Source organism: Manis javanica, chromosome 10 (assembly GCF_040802235.1).
Source record: "Manis javanica isolate MJ-LG chromosome 10, MJ_LKY, whole genome shotgun sequence".
Taxonomy (NCBI): domain Eukaryota; kingdom Metazoa; phylum Chordata; class Mammalia; order Pholidota; family Manidae; genus Manis; species Manis javanica.
The window spans coordinates 56,340,204-56,364,744 of record NC_133165.1 but is presented as its reverse complement, the minus strand read 5'-3'; the positions used below and the strand labels follow the sequence as shown (position 1 = coordinate 56,364,744).

At 47.3% G+C, this 24,541-nt stretch overlaps 1 protein-coding gene across 6 annotated transcripts in view; it reads right to left on the bottom strand.

Moving 5' to 3' along the window:
- Positions 1 to 24,541, bottom strand: part of MYH11 (myosin heavy chain 11) — a 109,355-nt gene that overhangs the window by 32,786 nt on the left and 52,028 nt on the right. For 4 of the 6 annotated variants that reach the window (XM_073215535.1, XM_073215531.1, XM_036991995.2 and 1 more), the window contains exons 5-15: positions 18,648 to 18,750; positions 17,068 to 17,088; positions 14,743 to 14,835; positions 14,102 to 14,165; positions 12,680 to 12,778; positions 9,868 to 10,011; positions 5,441 to 5,536; positions 3,688 to 3,806; positions 2,892 to 3,044; positions 1,255 to 1,428; positions 209 to 382 (exon numbers count right to left, since the gene is read on the bottom strand). In XM_073215535.1, the coding sequence (XP_073071636.1) occupies positions 209 to 382; positions 1,255 to 1,428; positions 2,892 to 3,044; positions 3,688 to 3,806; positions 5,441 to 5,536; positions 9,868 to 10,011; positions 12,680 to 12,778; positions 14,102 to 14,165; positions 14,743 to 14,835; positions 17,068 to 17,088; positions 18,648 to 18,750 (1,240 nt within the window). The remainder of the gene's footprint in view (positions 1 to 208; positions 383 to 1,254; positions 1,429 to 2,891; positions 3,045 to 3,687; positions 3,807 to 5,440; positions 5,537 to 9,867; positions 10,012 to 12,679; positions 12,779 to 14,101; positions 14,166 to 14,742; positions 14,836 to 17,067; positions 17,089 to 18,647; positions 18,751 to 24,541) is intronic. The other 2 variants (XM_073215532.1, XM_073215533.1) reach the window with 1 other exon arrangement.

The following is a 24,541-nucleotide window of genomic DNA, read 5'->3' as shown; positions in this document are numbered from 1 at the left end:
GTGTGTGTGTGTGTGTGTGTGTGTGTGTGTGTGTGTGTAGACTTAGATATTCCCTTACAGACGCTTAGACAAATCACATACAGGTCTTAGCTGGGATCTGATTTGAGACCAGATGCTTTTGGGTCCTGCCATTCCCAACTCGTTCCCCTTCTGAGCATCCTGCCTGGGTCCCCGGGACAGAGAGTGCCCTGGGACTTGCGGCTGGCACCTTCCCAGCATAGTGGATGATGGAGAACTCAGTTTTGTCCTTGAGCTGCTTAGGCTTCTGAAACTTGGGGTGGTTGCCCTGCTCTGTGCACAGCTTCTCCACGAAGGACTTGTCTGTGGCTTTGGGGAACCAGCACTCCTCGTCCAGCAAGGCCAGCACGCCTGGAGGGTTGTTCTGCGGAGGACAAGAAGGCAGGATCCTGACAAGGGTGCCCAAGCCTCAGGCCCGCCAGGGAATGTTGATGACCCGAACACACGCATGGAAGTCCCCCCAGCCCTATGACTGTATCTGCCTATGTGTAAAGATGGACTTATGCCCTCCACCCGTGCCCAGTCTATCCTCAAATCGCCTCTGTCCAATGGGCAGATTTGCTGCTGCCCCCTCGTGGACAACTCATGCACAACACCACAAAAATTCCACACTTCTTGCCAAGGAATTTCTTGCTTTACATATAAATTCACTTCAGGGGCCCTTTTAGTAAAACACTTCCCTAAGGCTGAGGTAGTCTGAATGCCAACTTTGCATATGCCATCTGTTCTGCTACCAATGGTCTTTTCTATGCAGAGCAGGCCTCCCTAAATCATTCTCCACATTGGTCTTATCAGGGATTTTAGTTGCTTTCTCTGCTCCTATGTCCATCTCGTTCATGGTCACATCCCCAGCCCCTCAGCAGGGGGACCTGGCATATAGCTGGGGCCCAGTAAACAGTCGCTTAACAATTATGTATTGTGCTCCTCCCCTGGGCGTGGCCCTAGGAGTTTGGGATACATAAGTCAACAAAAACAAAGACGCTTGCCTTTGGGGATGAATGAATGGAAAAGAGAGGAGGGCAGTAAAGAAGGAAGGAAGGGAAGGAGGGAGGGAAGGAAGGAGAGGGAAATAAAAAAAGAAAATACCTTTGATAGTAAAATGTGGGTTAGGGGAAAGTGTGACTGAGTTCACAAGGACTCGGTGATGGGGGAAGCCGTGTGCACACGGAGAGAGGGCAGGGTCCACATGCCAGCTGAATGGGGCCACACACATGCGAATGAGCTGTGGGCCCTCACCGGCCGCTCGATGAGCTCAATGCAGGGCTGCAAATCCAGTCCAAAGTCAATGAAGTTCCACTCGATGCCCTCGCGCTGGTACTCCTCCTGCTCCAGGATGAACATGGTGTGGTTGAAGAGCTGCTGCAGCTTCTCGTTGGTGTAATTGATGCACAGCTGCTCGAACGAATTCACCTGAGCACGGAACACCAGGGGGCCCCCAGTGAGCATCTTGCTCAGAGGACACCATGTGCCAGGGGGGCTCTGCCCTCACACAGCCTCTGTGGCTGACAGCCTTTCCACGGTAACCTCCTTCACCATGTCAGTGTCTTAGTCCCCCACAAAGGCTGTCACGGGGGCTGGCTATTCTCCCGTCACATGGCCCCCACACGTGGTTTTAAGGACACTTCGATCTCCTTCCTCTGCACAACGATTTATGGATGGAATAACCATGTAGGTATTTCACCACCCCCATGTTACAGTTGTGCTCAGAGAGGGAGTGATTCTACGGCAGGTATGTTTTGGGACATCTGTCCATCTCAAGGCCTTCCTTTTCACTGAGAACTTCCCTCCAACCCATGGCTCCAGTAGCCATGTTTACACTACACAAAGTATGACAAACCCTGAAAACTGTGCTTGGCTCTAAGGTGATCGTGTGGCCCAACCCTGGTGAGTAAAAGTCAACGAGACTCAATTCCGAGAGTTTGGTTGGAACTACTGGAAACAGTTGGAAGTGGTTGGAACTTCCAGGGTTGCAGGTATTTAGAGCTGTGGCATCCATCTTGCCACCATGAGGGGAGAAGATAAGTTTGAGGATGGAGCCAGTGTGGAAGCCAGTAGATAGAGGAGAGATGGAGGGATCAGGGGCTGCCTCTTGGATCCAGCTGTACCTCTGGCCTTCCCAGTTGCATAAACCAGTACATTCCCTCCCTATTCCCTCAAGGATCAAACCTTAACTAGACAGCTTCCCACTCTGTAGTAGCCATCTGCCTGCCTCTCTCCAAAACAGTGATTTCTCCAAGGGGAAGATGACATAGACGGTATAGTTTAGGAAGAGAGACAGACCCTGAGCAAATCAAGAAAAGCTTGAGGCCAGTTCGTGGGGCCAGCTGGCAAACAGCTTAAGCGCAACAAACCAGCTAGATTCTAGAGGGGGAGCAAAAATGACCTACACTTGCCCGAAGTTCATTATACACTCGTTAACATGCTAAAAAAAACCACACCCCTTGGTGCAGGACAGTTTTGAGGCCAACCAGACCAGGACAAAAAGAGGATAGAGCCCCTTTTCCCAAAGCCCCTCCCATTCTGAGAAAACACCACCTACCCTGATGAGCAGTCCATTGAACCTCTGCCCCACAGTGAGCTCAACCTTTTGTAAGGATTCAAGAAGAGACATCCCAGGGCTACTCATCTCTCGAGTGTGCCTGCACTCCCTTCTTGAGTGTGTCCTTCCACTTAAATAAACTGCTGCTTGCCTGCACCTGTCTGGCTTGTTCTCAAATTCTTTCTTAACTAGAGCCAAGAATCCAACTGTGGCTGTCTGTAGGGAGGGGTCTCTCCACCAGGGCACAGGTGAGGCCTCCTGGCGAGCTGCCCATCCACAAAGCTTCCTCACAGAGAGCCCAGACAGTGGCTGTGCTGATCCTCCCAAGATGTACCTCAAAGATCTCAAATCCAGCAATGTCCAGGATCCCCAGGAATGAGGCCCCTTGCCGGTGGGTCTTGTCCAGGGCCTTGTTCACACGGCTGAGTATCCAGCGGAAAAGACGCTCGTAAGTGGCTTTGGCCAGAGCCTCAATGGCAAAGTCTGCCTGCAGGGGGAGCAAGGGGACACAGTCATTCTCCGTGGGCTGCCTCCTTGCAGGAGCCCGGCTGGGGGCCTAGACCTTCATTCTCCCCCTACCCGCAATCAGTCCTTCAAAAGCAAACAAGCAAACAAACGGAAATTACTCCATCTCTTTAGCCAGTAGTAAAGCAACAGTAAGGGACAGAGTCAGAGTCAGGGTCAGACCTAAGAAATGACTGTGTGGATAATTAAACAGATCCCAGCGAGGGTCCTGGAACAGAGGAGAGCCTGTTCCATCCCAGGGACCATTTGGAAGTGGTCAGCCCTGCCTCCAGGAAGAGTACACGGTCATTTCCAAAGATGAACCTCTCATGTCAGACCTTGTACCTTCAACTAAGGGATCAAGGTGAGGTCCTGAGGGAGGGACTCTGCTGTTCTTGTTCAGTATTGTAGCCTCCAAACCTAACATGGGACTTGGAATATTCTAGTATTGGATGGACAAGGGATAAAAAGATGGATGGATGATGGATGGACAGACAGATGGGTGGAGGGGTATGGGAGGGGTGAAGAGGGGTGGAGAGTGGAGGGGAAGGGTTGGGAAATGGTGGGGAAGGGATAGCAGAGAGGGGTGGGGAGTCTGCGGGGACAAATGGTGGGCTCATCGTCACCTGTTCTTTCGTCTGAGCTTTCTGTACCACGTCCCGCCCGACTTTGATACGTGGGGTCAGGATGGATCTGGTGAAATCTGTCACATTAATCCCCATGAGGTGGCAAACTTTCTGAGCAGCTGGATGGAGGAAAGAGGCATATTAAGTACATCACCGAAAAGAAGGCTTGGAAAGGAAGGCACATCACGTGGGGTATCTGTGATGAGTGTACACACCAGCTTTTCTTGGAGATGGAGATGATGGCAGTGAACACAGCATGAAAGCATCCTAAAAACTGCTGCCCTTCGTGACCTCACCCCCAGCGTTTTGCTAAGAGGCAATGGCAGGGGTGGGGTGGAGGTATGCCCCCAGAGGGGCTTTAGGGTCTGACAGTTCTGGGTTCAAGTCCTTGCCTCCTTCCTACTTCCGAGCCACGTGACTTTGGAAACGCTATGTAACTTCCCAGAGCCCTGGTTTTCTCAGCCTGTAAAAAGGGCCAGCTACTGGGTGCCTCGGGAGGCTGCCGACAGGATCATGTGAGGGAAGGGGTGTAAAACACCCAACACAGTTAACTGTTCAATACACACTTGCTCCACTATACCGAGGTGGGTGTTGCACCATTGTTTGTGGTGGGAAACAACTGGAAACAACTTAAATATCCATTAATATGGAAGCAAATATATCATGGTATTTTCATTGGACAGAATACCAAACAGCAGTTAAAGGAATGACCTGTTTCTCTTTCCCCACCAGTGCTTCTCAGCTGGCCCCCATGGGACACGAGGCAATGTCTGGAGGCTCCCTTCGTGTGACGACAAGTGTTCCATGGTGATGTGCACCAGCAAGGTGGACAACAAACAGTGTGGTTTTGGGATTCTTTCCCCATCTCTTTCCAAGGGTGCTTTTTGGGGTTTCTATTTCCCTAAAGATCTGTTCTTGGAGTGGGGATTCCTTTAACATGCCAGAGGGTGTAACACATGAGAAACAGTGGATGGATCTGATGCAGAGGGTCAGCTCTAGGGAGCTCATAAAATCAGCACATCACAAAGCCTGGGCAGAGGTGTTGATGTAACAGGTGGACAAGCTGAGAACGTGAGTTTGGCTCGGCCAGCAGCAAGAATGGCAGTAGCCAGGCAATCTTTCCACAACACAAAACACAGCGTATTGCGGGTCAGGCTGCCAGATTTAGAAAAAGATACAGATGCCCAGTTAAACTTAAATTGCAGGTAACGAACACTAAGTTGTTAGTATAATTATGTCCCAAATACTGCATAGGATATTCTTACCATCAAAAGTGTTTATTGTTTATATGAAATTCAAGTTTAACTGGACATTTTATATTCTATCTGGCAACTCTATCTGCAAAGAAACTTGAGGTCTGTCTCCCCAGCAAGACCGTAGGTACCCTAAGACATGGGGCTGTTTCTATCTTGTTTCTTGCTGTATCCCAGTGCCTGGCACATTGTATGTATTCAAACATATTTAACAAAAAAAATGAGTGTGTGTGTGTGTGTGTGTGTGTGTGTGTGTGTGTGTGAAGGGTGGGGGTGTTTAGAATTCATGCTCCCTAAGGATCCTGTCTGATGTGATGTAAAACTCTTAAGTGTTTTTCCTCCACATTCTGATTCAAGAATCTCTCAGTGTCGGTTCTTCAGCAGTGAAGAGCTTGACAGAAGAGAGATGTCGATGGACATAACTTCATTTAGCTCTCGTTAATGTCCCAGACACTCTCACGCAACAGGGCCCTCCTGCTGTCCCGCCTGCCAGCGAGCACCTGTGTTATCTGGCATGGACGCCTGGTCTGTGTTCCTTTCCTTCTTGAAGACGATATTTCCAAGCTGCAGGACAGATGACACCACCTTCAGCATGGCTGGGGCGAGGAGAGAAAAACAAGTAAGACACAGACTTCAAAACCATGGTGCACCGGAGGTTTGGAGTCACAGTCGATGGGACCCAGAGCCAGCCTCCATCTCCCCTAAAACTTTTCTTAGTTTTCCTAGATTAAAGGTAAACTACCCTAACCCCCTGCTAACAGGGAAGAAAACCAGGCTGGGAGAGGGAGGCAGAGTATGTTCAGATGGTTGCTAAAAGCCCTGTGCTACCATGGAGTACTACACAGCAGGGGTTGGTAAACCACAGCCCATGGACCAAATCTGTCCCACTGCCTGCTATGGTAAATAAAGTTTTATTGGAACACAGCTATATGTGGCCATTTACGTATTATCATAAAGCATTTGATGCTACAATGGCAGAGCTGAACAGCTGCAACAGAGATTATGTGGCTCACGAAGGCTAAAATATTTACTAGCTGGCCCTTTACAGAAAATGTTTGTCAGCCCCTGCTACAGGGCAAGGAGAATGAATGACTTACAGCTACAAATGACAAAACTGTTGTAGCTCACAAACACAAATGCTGACCAAAAGATGCCAAATGCAAACAAGAACATATAACATATTTGTGTAAGTCCACTTATAGAAAGTTCAAGAATAGACAGAACTGTGCTGTTAGAAAGCAGGATAATGGTTATTCTTGATTTGGGGGAAACTGCTAGAGGGACGTGAGTTAGCTTCAGGGGGCTGCTGGTGTTCTCTTAGTTAAAATGGGGGCTAGTTGCACAGGTATGATCAGTACATAACAATTCATTGAACTGTAGTACACTTATGATACAATTTCCTAAATGTAAATTATATGTTAATAAAAGATGACTTTAAAAAAATAAAACAAAACTTGGTGTTTCTTAATAACTCTGGCTGAGTGTGTGAGATGAAAGATGAAATAGTGGACATCTTGCATAGTGTGTGAGATGAGTAAATTGAAAAAGGTGGACATTTTTTCCCACTTGTTATCCTGGTCTTTCCAGACCAAACACTGTGTTCCCAGAAGCTTGGGACCCTCTAACTCCATACTCAGCCCTTGCCACTGTTCCAATGGCTTCTATATGTCTGAAATCCCCACAAGACCATAAGTCATCAGAGAATAGGGAACTGTCCTATCATCTTTGTATTCCCAAAGCCTACTTTGTATTCCCAAAGCCAGACACACACAGGGAGGGAGGAAAGATTGATGAAGGATGGAGGATGGATGAATGGATGGTTGGATGATAGAGGATGGATAGATGGGTGGATGGCTGATGGCTGATGGATGGATGGGTGGGTGGATGGATGGATGATGGATGATGGATAGGTGAATGATGATGGAGGATGGAGGATGAATGGGTGGATGACAGAGGATGGATGGATGGAAGGATGGAAAAAAGGAAGGATGATGGATTAATGCAAATGCCTAGCTTTAGCTTAACTCAGGTGCAAATTCCCCAGGGTTCTGGCTTCCTAGACGAAATCACTGTGTTCAAGGAACAGATGCTAGAGATCTCAGCCTTCTCTGGTTCCTCAGGCCAAACCAGGGGTGATAATCCTTCACAACAGCAGTCCTCACACTCAGGGACCCTCGTCCAGCTCAGCAGGAGAAAAGTCCAGTTGCCAACCACCAATCCACCCGCTTCTGCTTACCATCGCTGAAACCCTTCCCCCTAAATGAACAAAGCTTCTGTTGACAAGACACTGCTAAGGCAGTGGTACTGGAACAGTGCCACGTGTGCAAGTGGCTTTGGAAACTGTCAGGTATGATACTCGTGGCTTTTAAATTCCAAGTCTAAACAAGGGGTTGCCGAAATGCCTGCGGGGCGTAGGGAAGCAGTCTGACTCAGGATTTCTCAGCCTTGGCTCTACGGACATTTGGGATCAGATCAGTGTTGGCTTGGGGCCTTGGGCGCCACTGCAGGACATTTAGCCCCAGCCCTGGTCTGACCACTAGATGTGAGCAGTGCTCCCCCTCCTGAGTTAAAACCCCGCCTCCAGGCATCGCCGGCCGAATCGCCTCAATGAGCACAGCAGATTCACCGCGACTGTGCGGACAGCAGCTACTCCGATCACGGCCATGGGGGCAGCAAGACAGTGCTGCCAGAACCTCTACTTTTTGCAAAGACGTTGGACACCCAGGTTTTTACGTGGCAGCTACTCATGTTTAAATGTTGGGAACCGATTTAAAACAGTGGTAGAGGCTGTGGAGGCCAAGCTGCCCTGCAGGCTCAGGTGCACCAGCTTGTACTTTCTGGCATAGGCAGTGTGATCACAGAAATGAAAGGGGAATGGCCACCGCTCCCAGGCCACAAGAGATTAGCCAACAAGAGGACAGGGGGACAGCAAGAGAGCAGAAGGAAGGAGCCACACAAATAGCAAGGGAGGTGAGGGCTGACACCTGGGGCAGGGGGTGCAGGCATGCCTTCTGGGGTTAGAAAACCCCAGCACCACCTTGCTGAGTCTTTTTCCCTATCTGCAAAATGGAGGTGGGAACTGCTTCTTGAAGTTGATGTCAGGAGACATGACACAGGAAGCCTGGCCCGATTGGTCTTGAATAGTGAGTTGGATGGTGGCCCCCCAAATATATGTCCATCTATAACCAATGAACATGACTTTATGTGGAACAAAAGATCTTTGCAGATGTTAATGATTTTAAAAGCAGTTTAGAAGACAAAAGTCACCTTTCCACACACAAACACACAAAAAAACAGAGCACAGTGAATCACAAAATGTGGCTTGGGGGTCCTGGAGACCCAGGAGTGAGTCCCAGCTCCACCAGCAATGTGCTGTGTGTCCCTGGGCAAGTCCCTTCACTTCTCTGTGCTTCAGTTCCTCACTGGCAAGTTGGGGCTAGGGTTGTTGTGATATTAAATAAGGCACATAAAGCACTTAGCTTTGTCACCTCATCTCTTCACTTTACCTATATTAGAAGCATTTCCACACAAGCCAATGTTTTTCTAAAACAATTTAAAGGGCCCTGCTATTTTCTTTCAAAAGGTCAAACAGTACTTGTATAAATTTTAGTTTGTTCTGGTTTATTATGACATATAAAACTAGATATCTTGCTACATTTTTTTAAAAGGGGAATTTAGTGAATGCCTGGCATATAACAAGTACTTAACCATTACTCTTCGTTTGTTTGTTTAAAGCAAAGATTAGAAGTAACACTGACTGGGGTCCCCGATAAAATGAATCATTCTGGGAGCGCCCACATCGTTCAGGAAGGGATGCTGTTAGCACTGGATTCTGATGTGGGGCCCTGGCCAAAATCCACAAACACCACCCATTTGCAACTGGCCTGTGGAGCCTTCTTTTTCTGGGTCCCGAGTTATCTCGGGAGGAGCTGCCCCCGCAACACACACTGCATTCAGGCAACCTTGGTGCTATTCTGGGGCTCCAAAGGGGCATGAGCGTGGGAAGGGAGGGAAATTTTCCACCGTCTTGTCATGGTGTTCCCAAAAGAGATTAGCCTTGAACACTGGGGCACGTCTAACTAGGAGGAAAAGCTTTTTTTAAAGCACAGTGCAGAAACCAAGACTATCTCTTGGAGCTTTTCTGTTTTTATGACCAAATGTGTCCTTGGTCATCGGTGAATGATACTGATCAATATTGGTCTATCAAGGGAGCTGCCTTGCTAGGAAGAGTCCAGGCCAACCCACTGCCTCAGTCACTCCCCTTCCCCTATCCTCTGCCCTCATGTTCTTGATGAGGTCAACAACCTCCAGCCCCAAGAATGGAACAAAGAATATAACGTAAGCCATCCAGAGCTTTCCACAACCCTGGCTCCTTGTGAGTAGCTAGGGACTATGCACATAAACCTAGGCCAACCAATAAGAGTCAGTGAGACTCCATTCAGGGACTCAAGCAGTGACTCTGCTCTGTTCTTTTCTGCTGAATATAAACCTGAAAGATGCAAGGGCTAAAGCCACAGCAGCCATTCTGCTGCCAAGAAACTGCAGCCTACCTAAAGACAATGTTGTTGAGAGGCCAGGTTCAATGGATATCCTTTAAGCCCTTAGAACTCACTGTACCTGAGACAAGTATCCTTAAACTTTTCAGCTCTGTGAATGAATCATTTTCCTTTTTGCTTAAGCCAATTTGGGTCACTTATAACTGTAAGAGCCCTAACGTATGCAGCCAATTTTCTTACACACCAATAAACTTCCTAAAGTAATATTTATTTTTCTTCTTTTCTCTTCTTATTTCTATTTTTTGAGGGAGTGGGGAATTCAGAGAGTAGAAACTATCCTGACCAGAGAGAAGTCCCTGATGCCAGTGGCACATAGAATACTGAATCTCTCTCTCCCCGCCAGGACCCAGACTCAAGGTGTGAAGACTTACACAGCTGCTCCTCTTCACTGAAGCCCATGATCGACATAGCCTCCAAGGTTTCCTGGAACATCTCATCATCCTGAGCAGCTGGGATGGGCACAAAGCCATTGGACAGGAATGTGTAGTTGTTGAATCCCTCCAGAAGCAAGTCACCTAGAAGGAGTAGAAAAGTTGGTAGTCAGGAGGACACATTTCTACTGTGAACATGAGACAGGGACCTGGTGAAGGGTTGGGCCACCACAATTTCTTTCTCTTTCCCAAGACTTGGATGGTTTAAAACTCATTCTGCTTCATTGCGGAGAAGCCATCACCAGCCATCACTGGCCTCATACAGTGGTACAGGTTGTACCCCACGGTGCCTGGCAGCTGAAATCCAGCCTTGGTTCCACTTGCTAAGCCATGACCCTTAAGATGGGGTTGCATCTATTCACAGGACAGATATCCTTTATCTCTACTGCCCAAAAGCACTGTGCCTTTAGGAACAAAACATATATAATAGGCTTACTATATATATTATTATTAATATAGCATATATAATAGGCTATTTATGGATATGTCAAAATTAGGTATCTATCGAATTCCTGCAACGGTAGATAAATATTTAGCTCTCTTAAGTTACCCTCCCTCTCTTCCAACTATTTCTAGTCAAATCAATAAAGTTGATATCATATATTGGCAAATCTAGTCTGCTAGTTGTTTCCATAAATAAAGTTTTAGCAGAACACAGCCACTCCTGTTACCTTGTCTAGTTTCTATGGCTGCTTTCTTGCTACAATGGCAGGCAGAGCTGAGTAGCTGCAACAGAAACCATATGGTCCCCATAGCCTGAAATACACACTATCCAGGGCTTTAGCAAAAACATTTCCAATTCCTTGTTTACATGATTGCATCTATTAAATAGTGTTCTCTGCAAAGGTATCTTCTATAATTACATTCCTTTATTCAACAGTAGGAATGTAACAATACATTCAGCAGCCTCATCCCACCCCTTTTCCCCCCAAATTTATAATTGCCTCTCCTTTTCTTATCTTAGGTGCTTTTATGGCAACTCTAATATGTCAAGTGCCCTCTTCCAGGTCAATCTTTAATTAGTTGGACTTGACTATACTTTTAGAGGGACATCAGCGAGACACTTTTCTTTTTAAGCCAGGGTCTTTTATGGGTCAAGTCACTTGGAAGGCAGTTGGGGTTAAATTGACCCAAAACACCAATTAACTCAAGCCTTTGGATTAACTGAAATGCCTGATTAAAGTCACAAGGATTTGGGTCTTTGCCAAGATTTCATGATCCAGACTACAGATAAATTTTTACATAGTCAATTCTCTTTAAAAGCCTAACTTCTTCCTAGATCTAGCATCCAGAATACAAATGGCCCCTAGGGATTTTAATTGTTAGCCTTATCTTTGCCCAAGTTCTGGTAGACTAGAGGCAGAGCACAAAATTGCAACCCACGTTGCTGAACAACCAAACTGTGGGTTTTGGTGCTTGAAGAGGAGGCATGTAAACATTTCTCTCTGGGCCACCCCACAGTGTTCTGCACTGTAGCTGCTAATGGGCCATTTGCTGGTGTGTAACATCCATTCAGTATCCTACCTTTTATTCACAGTTACTCCACCTTGTAACACGTACTCCAGAGCACCAATCATCTAGGAGGTTAAATGAATGATGCCTCCCCCTAGTAGTGGAAAATTACAATACACCTCCTCACAGCAGAGGCTCGAGCCCACACATACTTTTGGTAATTTTCTGAAGCAAAGTAACTAACCCAGGGCCACAAAACTAATGGGAAGCAAAGGGTATGTTGTTTTCGCAAAGTTTTAAACTTCTTACTAGAATGTAGGCCATACAGTGGATCTGTTTTCACTGGTATCTTCCTTTTTTTTTTTTTTTTTTTTAGCGTTATGATTTGTATGTACTTTTAAAAGTTAGCAGATTGTGCTTTGTCCAGAATGTATAATTTCCTACTGGAATCTGGTATATAGTATATCGTATTGACATGAGCAAACTTCTTTCCGACTGGTGACGGATGTTAACTAGACTTACTGTGATGATCATTTTGCAATATATAGAGATATTGAATCATCATGTGGTACACCTAGAATTAGTATAATGTTATATATGTCAATTATACCTCAATAAAAAATATTTTTCCCTTACAACAGAAGTGAGCAAACTCCAGCACACTGCGTATTTTGGTAAGGTTTTACTGTACTACAGTCAGGCCCATTGGTTTTTGTATTGCCTGTGGCTACTTTTGTGCAGCAAGGCAGAGCTGAGAGGGTGAAAGCATGTGACCTACAAAAAGCCTAAAGGATTTCCTCTCTAGTCCTTTACTGAAAGTTTGTTGACCCCTACCCTACAAACGCCGCTTCAAAGTTGCTTTTAAAACATGTGTAATGAAAAGTGCTTCATTCCACTTTCCCTCCAAATTCCTTATAAAACCACATCTTATGTACTTGAGAATTTTGTAAACTGGCAGACACAACAATCGTCTTTCTCCCTTCCTGAAGGCACAGATGGTGTCTAGTCAGACTTGATGTCTTCCAGTCTAGGTGGACTTGATTGGTTAATTAAGTAACTAAGTCCTAATTGGGCTCAGTGTCTACCATGCCGCCTATTAGGTGCTCAGTCAATGAGAATGACTGAACGGAAGCTACAGTCACTCACTGAAAGGAGAAGTGGAGTCATGTGTCTGCCAGCCAAGGATACAGTTCTTTCCCTGGCAGGGCCTCAGACTGTTTTGACAGCCGGCCAACTGACCCTGCACCGTGGTGGCAGGGAAGGCTGGAAGCCCCCATTACTCACCCTTGCCGTCACTTACTTCTCATCTTCTCCTTGGCTCCAGCAATCAGATAGTAAAAGATGTGGAATGTCCTCTCGTCTCTGGCTTGGCGAATAGCCCGCGACTTTTCTAGCAGGTCTGGTTTGGAGGAGTTAAGAATTCTGGGGATACCACAGATGTTCCCCTTGTGGGAATGCAGCCTTGCTCCCCAGTCCCCGTCACAGCAGCTGCTGGAGGGGAAATCTCCAGACAGTCCTGAAGAGCCTCAGAGCTGAGGCAGGCTCAAGTCAACCATGCCTGACACACGACTTCTTAACCATCTGGTCTGGCTCATGGGTCCAGGTGGGGCCAGTAGGGGCTGTTGGCCAGCTCCAGGCCCAGGAAGAAGTGAGGGAGACGGAGGGAAAAGGAAAAGCATAAAAAGATGGAGTCAAAAGACCCTAGGATGAGAGACTTACGGTTGGGGCACGGTAATGCTTCCCTGACAACCATCACCACCCTCCTGCAGAATAAGCCGCCTTCAGACATCACAGAGTAAAAATAACCCCGCCCTCTATGATTTGGTGATCCCTCTGCTAAGTGTCTGACATGCATTATCTCATGTAAGCCTCCAAGCAAGTGAGGGTGAATACTATTTGCATTTTCCATATAGGGAAACAGAGGCTCAAAGCAGGAAGTCATTTCTCAAGAGCACACAGTGAGGAAGTGGCTAAGCCAAGTGTCTGTGGTGGCCGAAAGCACCCCAGCCAAGGGGCTGGGCTGCCCAGAGCTGGCTGCCAGCACTAGCCCACAATTCTTCTAAGTTGATAAATCAATGAAGCCAAGATTCAGTCCCCGAGTCCAGAAATGTCTAACGTGGCTCCACTTTGCCACCCAGATTCTCAAAAGAGATGCTCTATGTGTCCTTTGTAGCAGGGCTGCCCCTCTGGGAAAGTTCTGTCTCCCCACACTTCCTATCTGTGAGCTGGAGAGGGTCACAGACCAGTTCCCTAAGGAGGACAAGGGGCCCTGTTTGGCCCTGACCATGCCTTGATAAGGATGAGGTGGACATCACAATAGCCAAAACTCAGCCAGCCCTTACTATGTCCCTAAGAGCTTTTTGGGAATTAATTCGCTTTATTCTCACAACGCCTCTGCAAGACAGGTACTATTATCATTCCCATTTCACTGGGCACAGAGAGGTTAAGTAACTGGCCCAAAGTCACTCAGCTAGGGTCAATCCAGAATCAAACACAGGCTGTTTGGAGTTCAAACTCAGGGTTCACATTTGTGTGACCACCACACTACAATGCCCATTGTTAAGGGGAAACAACCCCCAGGAAGATTTGTTCTGGAAGGAACCCAAGAGCCTGGGGCATACGGGCAGCTCTGGTACCCTTCTTGGGTCCCCCTCATGCTCTGAGCATATGTCGGTTGCAGGAAATGGAAAGTCCCACGTGGCCCAGGCTCAGCAAAGGATACACGTCTCAATGTTGGCTCCCACGATGTAACCAGTGACATCGAAGTTGATGCGGATGAATTTGCCCTGCCAACAGGAAAACACAGCTCACGGTGGGTTTCCCAGCCTCGGCCCCCTCACCCCCATGCTGCAGGCAAGTGGGGAGGAGGACGTCAGGGAGCACAGGTATACGGCAGGTCCTTAATAAAAACTAACTGAGCAAATGGAAAACCAAAAGAGAATGGTGCATGTAAAAATGCCTACAAGGACAACTGTACACTGCAGGGGCTGAATAAATAATTGCTGAAGGATGAGCATGTCTACTCAATTCATGTTTTGCTGAACAAATAAATGAGAACTGGATTAAGTGTCCAGCACCTACTAAGTGCTGGGTAAATATTTATTGAATGAATGCCAAATGCCTAACAGGATGCCTGGTATATAATTAATGCTCAGTGAGTATCTGTTGACTGAACAGTGAATGAATGAGGGTCAGTGGGCTATGTCATCATTTTGCAGGGTTGTAACATCAGGACAGGACTGAAGAGAGAGCAAAATGATGTTGCGCTGCATACCTCTACCCCGTCTATCACCAGCTCCCCCTGCACACACATACTCTACATTTTCAGGCAGGAGAGAACACCGTGGAACCTGTGCTACTTACGAAGCGTGAGGAGTTGTCATTCTTGACTGTTTTGGCATTACCAAAAGCCTCCAGAATCGGGTTTGCTTGTAGAAGCTGCTTTTCCAGCTCACCCTAAAATGGATTCACATCTAGTTATTGGAGAAAGGGATCCAGGCACCACAGTTCTGCCCTACGTGGATATTTTCCCACTCTGCCCTTAACCCACATGTTCTCTCCCATCCTATTTCCCACCTCTTTGAGACCCCAATGCTAATGTCCAGATTTACTCACGGATTTCAGAAGAGAAGCAACTAGTCAAGCTATCTGATTGCTAGGACATCTGCTCCAGGAAGGCCACTTTTGCCAAGATCAGGGCTTGGTCATCTATGCAATGCCTTTTCACTCAGAACCACTGCACTGCACATCATCGGAGGCATTATATACATCATAGCGAATGGCACGCCATGGAGTTATGCAGCACACAACCTGCCCTGCTATCTGTGGCGGTCCTGCTGTTCAAGTTTAACAAGCAGTCTTCTTCAAGCTAAACCACTACAATCCTCCTGATGGTTTCAGCGTGATTTTTTTTTTAAGTTGTAATTTTTCCTTTCTTGGGACTAGTGTTTTCTGAAGACAAGTAAGGGATACACAGAACCCACCAGGAATACTTTTAACCAACTGCAGAACAAAGCTTCAAAGCAGGTTACCTGAGCTCCATTCATCAGGTTAAATGCAGCCGAGACTGTACATAGCCCACTGGCCCCTCTGAGGGGGCTCCTGTGCACAAACGTGGTCATGTGATTAATAGTGGCAGGAAAGGGCCGACGAGGGGAGTCATGCTGGGAAAGCTATGAGTTGCTCTTTGCTTAGCCCCAAACATGGTGGCTGCAGACTGGCCCAGAGGCCTCCCTGTCCAAGCTATTCCTCCAGGCCTCCCCTGGGACATGCTGGGCTCTGAGGTTTTCTCCTTGTTCTCTGCTGATTTCCCTCTTTTTTTTTTTTTTCAGGGCATCAGGACAGGGCTAAAAAGAAGCTGGGGAGGTTCTAGAGGGGAAGAGGGAGTGCACAGCTGGCTCCCTGTTCCTGTACACTAGGAGGGCATCGTGGTAGGTCCCAAAGAGAAAAAATAGGAAGCTACTGTTTGTGTGTTCATTTATTCGCATACCCTTCTCTTTCACAGCTCCCAAAGGAGATGAAATGAAAGTATCATCTCTGAAAATCTCAGCCACAAGTGGAATCCCTTGTAATTGGGATTTGTGGAAATTTACAATGAGCGCAGTGGGCTTTCCTTGGCTGGTGGGAAGAAAACTAAAGGGATCATTTCTGCCAACACAAATGGGGTCCCAATATCCCCCCAAAAAAGTTTCCTTTCTAGAAGGGGAATTCCAGTTGGTGGGCCAAAAGGTCTTTCTCAGGGGAGCTTTAAACATGGGGATCTGGTCCAAACTGCTCATTTTGATGATGAGACTGTGGCCCAGAGAAGTTAAGTGACTTGGCCAAGGTCCCACAGGAGCAGATCCCAAACAAGAATCCTGATTCTCCTCCTGACCCATTCATGACACTGCAGCCCAGAGTCTAACTAAGGTGGACCGAGTGTGATCCTAGCACACACTAGGACTCTGTAGGTTTCTTTCAGGCTTTCTTCCAGCAACCCATATGGCAGCCCCCCAAGCTCTGTTAGAGATGAGTTTATATATGCGGAGGTCAGAGCAGGACCCTCTGTGTGTTGCATAGCTGGGGCCTTACCATGCCACCCAGGCTAGTGCATCGGGAACTCCAAGGCTCCTGTTTCTATAGCCTTGGGTCAAGCAAACACATGCAAAGACAGACAGGCACTGCACACAGCATGCATGAGGACACACCTGTGCATGGGGGACAGGGCTCGGGGAGAAGTTCAGGGGTGATGGCAGGTGGGAGGGAGGGAGGCAGGTCACAGCAGTGCCATTAATTGACTGTCAATCAAGCCAAGGAAGCTTTAGGGCTGGAGAGTCCTAAAACACTCAACCCGATGGGACAGACATCTCAAGGGCATTCCAGTCAGGAGTACCAGTGGTGGACGCACTGGTAGACCCATTGGTAGGAGGAGTGAGGAGGTTCACTCTGAGCTGGGGACACCCATTCCAGGCTGAGTCCAACCCTGGGGGTCCTGTGGGAGGCAAACGACCCCCCCCACACACACCCCACGTTGGCATCAGACACCCGCAGGACAGTACTTCGGTGCACTTGTTGGTCTGGGGTGTGGGACTCGGGGGCCTAGCCCATTCTACCATCGGCTACGGAACTCGTGGGTGCAACGGAAACATGCAGATCTAAATTCACTCTGTGCCGCCTGTACACACCAGGAAAACACTCTTAGTTACTCACGTAGGTAAAAGATGGACCTTGCTGTAGTTGAACAATACAGTATAAAACAAACATCAGTGTCATTTAAATCACATGGACATCAGGGGCTGGAGAATATATGATATCACTCCCCCCCAGACAGACAGCCTGGATTCCCCAAGGCACGGAAGAGAGCAGCAACTTTTCTTTGATTCCATTTCACTTGCTCCCTTTTCTAAAGTTTCTCAGTGACTCAGACATTTCAAAGGTTTTAGTAATTGCTGGGACAGGGTGAGCTCTTTGAAGCCATCTCAGATGACACTGCCTGAGACGCGTGTACATACGCGGAGATAAAAGCAGCATCTGGCATGTAGTAGGCACTTGATAAAGATCCGTCGTTAGTCATTTTTTTTTTTCTGTCATTATTCTTAAGCATTATTATTTCTGCTTTCTACTGTTATAAGGAAAGGAAGGCAGTAGGAAGCAGTGTTTCACTGCCATGCAAACTTTGGGGCTATTTGTTCCTACACACCATGCCAGAGACAGCTCAGAAATGCTGGACCTTGGTTTTTCAGGCATCTGTTTGAGGGAATAAGGTTCCTCAGGCTACAGCTGATGCCCAGCTCTGATCTCTGAGGGCCTCTGGACAAGCTGGCCTCCGTGATTGCTCCAGAGTCCCATGAGGGTTGAAAGCAAGACCCGGAAAGGCAGGAATGGCAACACCCATGCCATCTTCAGGCCTCCACTCAGCCATCTCCCTGACCCCAAACCTTCAGTCAGAGGTGCTGGCAAGGCCTTCAAGCAGCCCCCATTCTCGTCCTCTCCCCTGGGACAGATGAGATGGGACTAAGACAGAGGAGGAGGGAGAGAGGGATAGACCCAAAAAGGGATGATTCTAGAAACCTGCTTTTCTTTTCCTTCTAGGCCCTTAAACTGTGTCATCACGGCTTTATGTGTATGATTATTTAACAACTCTCTCTCTTTCCTACATATCTGGAAGCTCAGTGAATAGAATGACAGCATCTCCCAGACTCATCACTGGATCCCATGCCTGGCACACAGCAGATGCTCAGTCAACGGCACTGAGCCCATATGCTGAGTAACATCAGTATTCCCATGCCCTGGAGCTGAAGGTGACAGGTGTGCCTCAACCCTAGGGCATTTACAGCAGTGGTTCTCAATCAGGGGTGATGGTGACCCCTACCCCATGGCACCTGGCAATGTCTGGAGACATTTCTGGTTGTCATAACTGGGGGGAGGGGTAGCTACCAGCACCAAGTGGGGAAAGGCCAGGGATGCTGCTACAAGCCCTACAGTGCACAGGACGGCCTCATACCAGAGACTTCTGTTCAGCATGACAGTGGTTCTCACTGCATGGATGGGGAGAGGGCTGGGATGATGATGGAGCAGCGGTGAGGGGTTGCCCAGTCCCACGCACGCCCACCTATGTGGAAAACGCCCCTCCGGTGAGTCACTGGGGGAGGGGCAGTTAAACACGGGCCTGAGCTCTTACAGAGCTGCGTCCTGTCCTCCTTGATGGAACTTGTCTGCACCTTGGTCAGGCCACGAGCCTGGAGGCCCGTCTGTGAAGGCCCGGCCATGGGACAGGGTTGGCCACTCACCGTAATGCTCGTGTCCTTCTTGCCCTTGTGCGAGGTAGCCACCACAGCCAGGTACTGGATGACTTTCTTGGTGTTTTCAGTTTTCCCAGCTCCAGACTCGCCTCTGAAAGACAGGGGAGCAGTGACCCACGGGAAATAACCTCATGCAGGTGTCCTGGGGCTGCCTTCCCACAGCCCCAGGCTGCTTGGCAGATGGGGAAACTGAGGCACCCAGCAACGAAGTGACTGGCCTAAGGTCACAGAGATGGCAGAGAGTTGGGCCAGGCTTCAGACCCAGGGCCATCTCCATCTACTCCTCTCAAGATGATGCAAGAAAGGATTCGCATGAAAAGAGCAAAAGAGAAAACCTGTATTTCCCCACCCAGGTTCACACTTAAGTTTATTTGGAGCTGATACTTTCATAAAAATACTTGATTTTTTAGAGCAGTTTTAGGTTCATAGCAAAATTGAGCAGAAAGTACAGAGTTCCTATATCCTCCTGCCCCTCGACATGTGTAGACTCCCCCCAACAACAGCCCCACCAGAGGGGTACACTTGTTACAATGAACCTACAATGACAGCTCATTATCACCCGAAGTCCATAGTTGACATTAGGGCTGACTGTTGGTGCTATACCCTCTATGGGTATTGACAAATGTATAATGACATGTATCTACTACTATAGTAGTATACAGAATAGTTTTACTGTAAGTTATCTACTTTTAAGACATCATTAGCTTTCTTAGGGATAGAAGGATAAGGCAAAAAGCTGCCTTCCAGAGAAAGCATTAAGTACTTCTTGGAGTACCAGAACCTAAGTTAAAAGTCTCAGAACTCCCCTTCCAGAAAAAAAGAACCAGTTATCCCACCAGCCATTAGGCAGATGTAAACCCCTTCATCCTCTGGAGAATCCCTACTCTGATCGTCAGGTGGCTAATGATCTTAGTCCAGTATCAAAGGATAACCTGGCTGAAGTAATTCATGCTAAAGTGTAAATGACATACAGGTTTAGATCAGCAGAGCATTGCTCGTTTTACCAAAAGAGTACTTTTAGAAAATGAGCAGATTTTTTTTTTTTTTACCAAGATGGCCATCTTGAACCAGATGCCTCTCCCTGGCCACCAGAGATCACAATGGTGGGATTATTTTATCCAAGGGCTGCAGACCCTGCCTCTAACTCCCACTAGTCCTAGTGAAAGGAAAGGATAGGGCTTCAAACAAACCTTTCCTCCCTTTCTGTCCTCTCCTCTGATTTTCTTTGTTGGTTTTTTGTTCTTCCTTTTTTTTGTCTAAACTCTCTCATTTTCTGAGCTCACTGAATATTCTGAAACATAAGAGATTTTTTTTTTTGGGCCGTGGGGAGAATTTGTCCACCCCGAGGTCAGCTCAAGGTTCTCCATGCTGAACTGGTGCCACCAGGGCTGTGGACCCTGCTTTTTTTCCTAATTAGGAAATAAAGAAACTAATTTGCTCTGCCAAGGGGTGGGTAATAAAAGAAAGAAAGAAAGAAACATGTGCCCTGAATTGCTGGACCTAATCCCATGGGCCTCATTGTCCAGAAATTAAGTGTCTGATCTCCAGAAACGAGGAAACGTCTCATGCCAGCATTAGCATGGTCCTCTCCCCCTTTTTAATGATCTTTATTCTCAGTGTCCACATTATTTCATGTGGTCTCAGAGTCACTTTATGAACTAGGAACCAAAAAGGCAGGATTCAAATTTCCTTGAAATAGAAAACTGAGTCCAAACAAAAAATATATATTTTTTAATTTTAAGGAGAGAATGGGCTTTTTGGGGGTGGGGGAGTAAAGGCCCGGTGCTAATTGTTTTACATGCATCATCACCTTTACCTTTACTCCCCCAATCCTGCAGGTAGGATGAATCACTTCTGTGTTATTACAGAACAGGAACTCTGGCCCAGAGAGGGCAAGCAACTTGCCCTCCATCACACAGTGAAGTGAAAGCACAGTCAGAATGGAAAGGTCTCTGATTCTAATGCTGTCAGGACTCACTCTACTATATTTTGCTAAGTTGATCCATGACACAGGCCCAACCCTCTAGGAACTTGCTTTTTAAGGTCAGAGGAAGGGCTGGGGGAATGGAATTAGTATTTGTCAAAGGCCTACTCTATGCTAAGCAACGGCTCACAAATCTTTTCATTTAATCCTCCCAACATACCAATAAAAGTGTTTCTGATTATCCTCATCACCCACCTGGGGGAAACTGAGGCTCAGAGAGGTTGAAGTAAATTGTTTTAGGTCACAACTACTTCTGCTATCACACAGATGGGAAACAGAGGAGCAAGATCTGAACACGGTCACCCGGATCATAATCTGCCCATTGACTTCTTATTATGGTAAATGAGAAAAGGAGAGGGCCTGTGGGAAAGACAGACTGAAGCCCTAAGCCCACTCCACCAAGGATTCTTCCATATATTAGGAGTCTTCACTTGCCTGAATAGCCTCTTTGAAAACGCAACCAGGAACCAACAAACCAAGCCACTCGGTCATTTACACTTTAGTATGAATTTCTTCAATCAGCCTAATATCAGAATATTTGATAGACATCACCCCAAACTGAAGGGGCCAGTTCTGACCAGAGCAAGAAGAAAGAGAGCAAATCTGAGTGTGGGAAGCCACCTATGTAGGTGGTGCTGAGCCCATTCAGATTTAAGACAAGATTCAGAATAGCAGTACACAGTGTCCCCAGATCACTAACTGCCCACTGTTCTTTTCCCACCACAATTTCCTCATTTTCTATCTTTGCCTTCAGCCTCTCCCCACTGCCTCTCTTCTACAACAAAGACATCGTCTGGATCATGACTGGGGCCATGGTCTTTCACCTTTCAAGGGAGGGAAATTGGGACATAGCATCTGCTTCTCCCTATGTGGGCTGCTTGGCTCAACAGTTTCCAAGTTTTTCTGGTAAAAAAACATTGTCCTGGGATGTTCTGCCAAAGAAAACACCCTAAGCTCCAGGCTCATGGGTGTCTGAAGATTGATGCACTCACAGCTGCTTCAGAAACATTAATATCTTTGCTTTTCTGACCCCTGAACCCTGGGGATGAAGATGTCTTCCTGATCTGAGCCCCCTAAACCCCTGTCCTGTTTGTTAGGGAACATGGTACCCAGTTCCCTCCTCCTGGAAGACCTGGACTATAACCATATAAGGCTTCCTGTCCTCTGTAATTGCTCCACTGCCAAGTCCAGCCCCAGTGGCTGGAAGGAGCCACCCATGACTGCTTAACCCCCAGCAGGGCTGCCTTCATGGTGTGTGACCTGCACAGTCCCACTTAGGAACCACTTAGTCCACACAGGAACCACTCCAAAGAGGGCCCTGTGCTTGATTTAATGCTCTGATCTTGCCATCTTAAAATTCTTACTGATTTTTTTAGCAAGGGGGCATCTGCATTTTCATTTTGCACAATTTTACAGATCATGTTGCTGCTCCTGGTTCCCAGGGTAGAACACCCTTTCCAAGTCCATTTCAGCCTGTGGTTTGCCCTTGGTAGCAAAGTCAAATTGGCTCTGGATCTCCTAGTTGTTCAGTCCCTGGGCCTCAAGTGTCCCCCACCCCTGAAGCCAGTGAGGTCCTTGAGCAATTGTGCTGTCCAACTCCTATACACCCTCCAAAGCCCAGATAAGTACTGCCTCTATTCTGAACACTGCATCCAGGTAGAAGCAATGCCTCCTCCCCCTACAGCATAATATAGCAGAATAGCCCAATGGGCTCCAAGGCCAGACTACCTAATTCAAATCCCTTTCTGTTCAGTTACCTGTGTGACCTTGGGTAAGTGTTTAAACTGCTCTCATGCCTCAGTTTCCTTACCTATAAAATGGATATTTTATACCATATAATCACAGGATTCTTATGAGGATTAAAAGAATGAATATATATAAAACATTTAGAACAATGCCAGGTACACAAAAATGTGAACTATTATTTTTATAACCATGACTTCCTTAATACTTACATACTCTGCCTATATCATTGTTTTCAATTTTCATACTACCATTGAAATATAAATCATATTTTTCCACTGTTTAAGCCAGGAGTCAGCAAACCATTTCTATAAAGGGCCAGATAGCAAATATTTTTGGCTTTGTGGACCACATATTCTCTGTTCCAGCTTAGCTCAGCTCTGCCACGTAGCATAAAATAAATGGGCATGTCTGTGTTCCAATAAAACTTTATTTACAAAAACAGACAGGGGCCAGATTTGGCCCTCTGGTTAGAGTTTTCCAGTCCCTGGCTGAAGTCTTCCAGTGTTTTCCTGTCCATTTCCAATTAAAGCTCAAACTCCTCCTCAAGTCCTAGCAGACCCCACACACCTCTGTCTGATCCCATGGCCACTACCCTTTCTCTCTCTTAATCCAGGCCCTTGTCACACAGACAGGTTACACCTTGAACAAGCAGGCAGCTCTCTCAACCCAGGACCTCTCCATGTACCAGTCCTTCCCCCAGGGACTCTAATTTGTTCATGTGGTATGAATTACATGCCAGACCAAATATGACTCGTGTCCAAAAATTTTACACACTTGGTTTTCAGTTTCTTCACTCTATAACTACCTGTAGCAAACTGTTGGTGCCAACCTGGCTTACCTTAACCACTGGTTATTTTGTAAAGCTCACACCCTGCTATCAACATGTAGGTCCTCAAGTCACTGTGGCTGGTTTTTAAAATGAAATTTAACAAGGGGAACTGAGTTGATGGTGGTTTTGGGATGACTGGATGCATTTTCAAGTAAAAGTTAAATGGTCGGGTGATGTCCCCTTTAGCAGTGGCCAGTGCTTACTTCCTGAGCACTGGCTGTGGGTGGGGCAGTGGGGCAGTGTGCCATGGGACAAGGAAACTGTCCCCATCCTCACTGAGCTTATATCCCAAGAGAGGGAGAAAGATAATAGCTAAGGAAATGAATAAATAATGAAGATCATTTGAGGGGGGCTACTGTTGACATGATTGAGGCGCTGAGGTGGAGCGTGGCTGTCAGTGAGGCAGCCAGAGGAGGAGCTGAGCCCTGAAGGAAGCAAAGCAGCCCCAGGGGAAGAACCAAGGGAAGGGAGCACCAGGAGGAGGGCACAGCCAGGGCACAGGCCCACAGGAGGGAAGCTGGGCACCTGTGGGGACAGACAGGAGCCCAGTGCAGCTGGAAAGTCTGGAGCGAAGTGGATGTAGAAAGGGAAGAAAGACAAGGCCAGATCGTGGACAATCTTCCAGGCCACAGGGAAGAGTTTTGATTTTATTCTAGTAAGTATGGGAACCATTTCAGTAAGGGAATGGGGCTTTGGAACCAGGGGAATCAAAGCTGCTGGCTGGAGGACGGTCTGCAGGATGGATAATTAATACGCGGTGATCACGGTACAGCAGCTGATCATTATGGGGTCCTTACGGGGTGATCACCCAGGGCAGCGGTGCTGTTCCTGTCTCTCACATGAATTAACCCAATGGGGCCCCTATTGCCCCCATTTTACAGATGGGGAAACTGAGGCTCAGAGACGTTAAGTGACTTGTTTCTGAGAGTCTACAGTTGGTGGGTGATGGGGCTGGAACTTGAACCCAGGACGTTTGGCTCTGGAATCCACATTTGATGACATATCTACTTCTCATAATGATTCTTTGTTGAGTGAATGAATGAGTGAGGCATGGTCATGGTGTGAGTAGGGAGGAGTGGCTGCAGGGAACTCAGGAGGCTACTGCCATGGTCCAGGTGAGAGGTGACTGGGACCTACACTAGGGAAAGGCAGAATCAGAGTAGTGGATGGAGGCTGGAAATATTTCAGAAGCGTGCTGTCCAATGCAGGAGCCACTGGCCATAGGTGACTACTTAAATTAACTGACATAGATAATAACAATCTAGTTCCTTGGTCACAACAGTCACATTTCAAGTGTCCAGCAGCCATCATCACAGGCCGCCC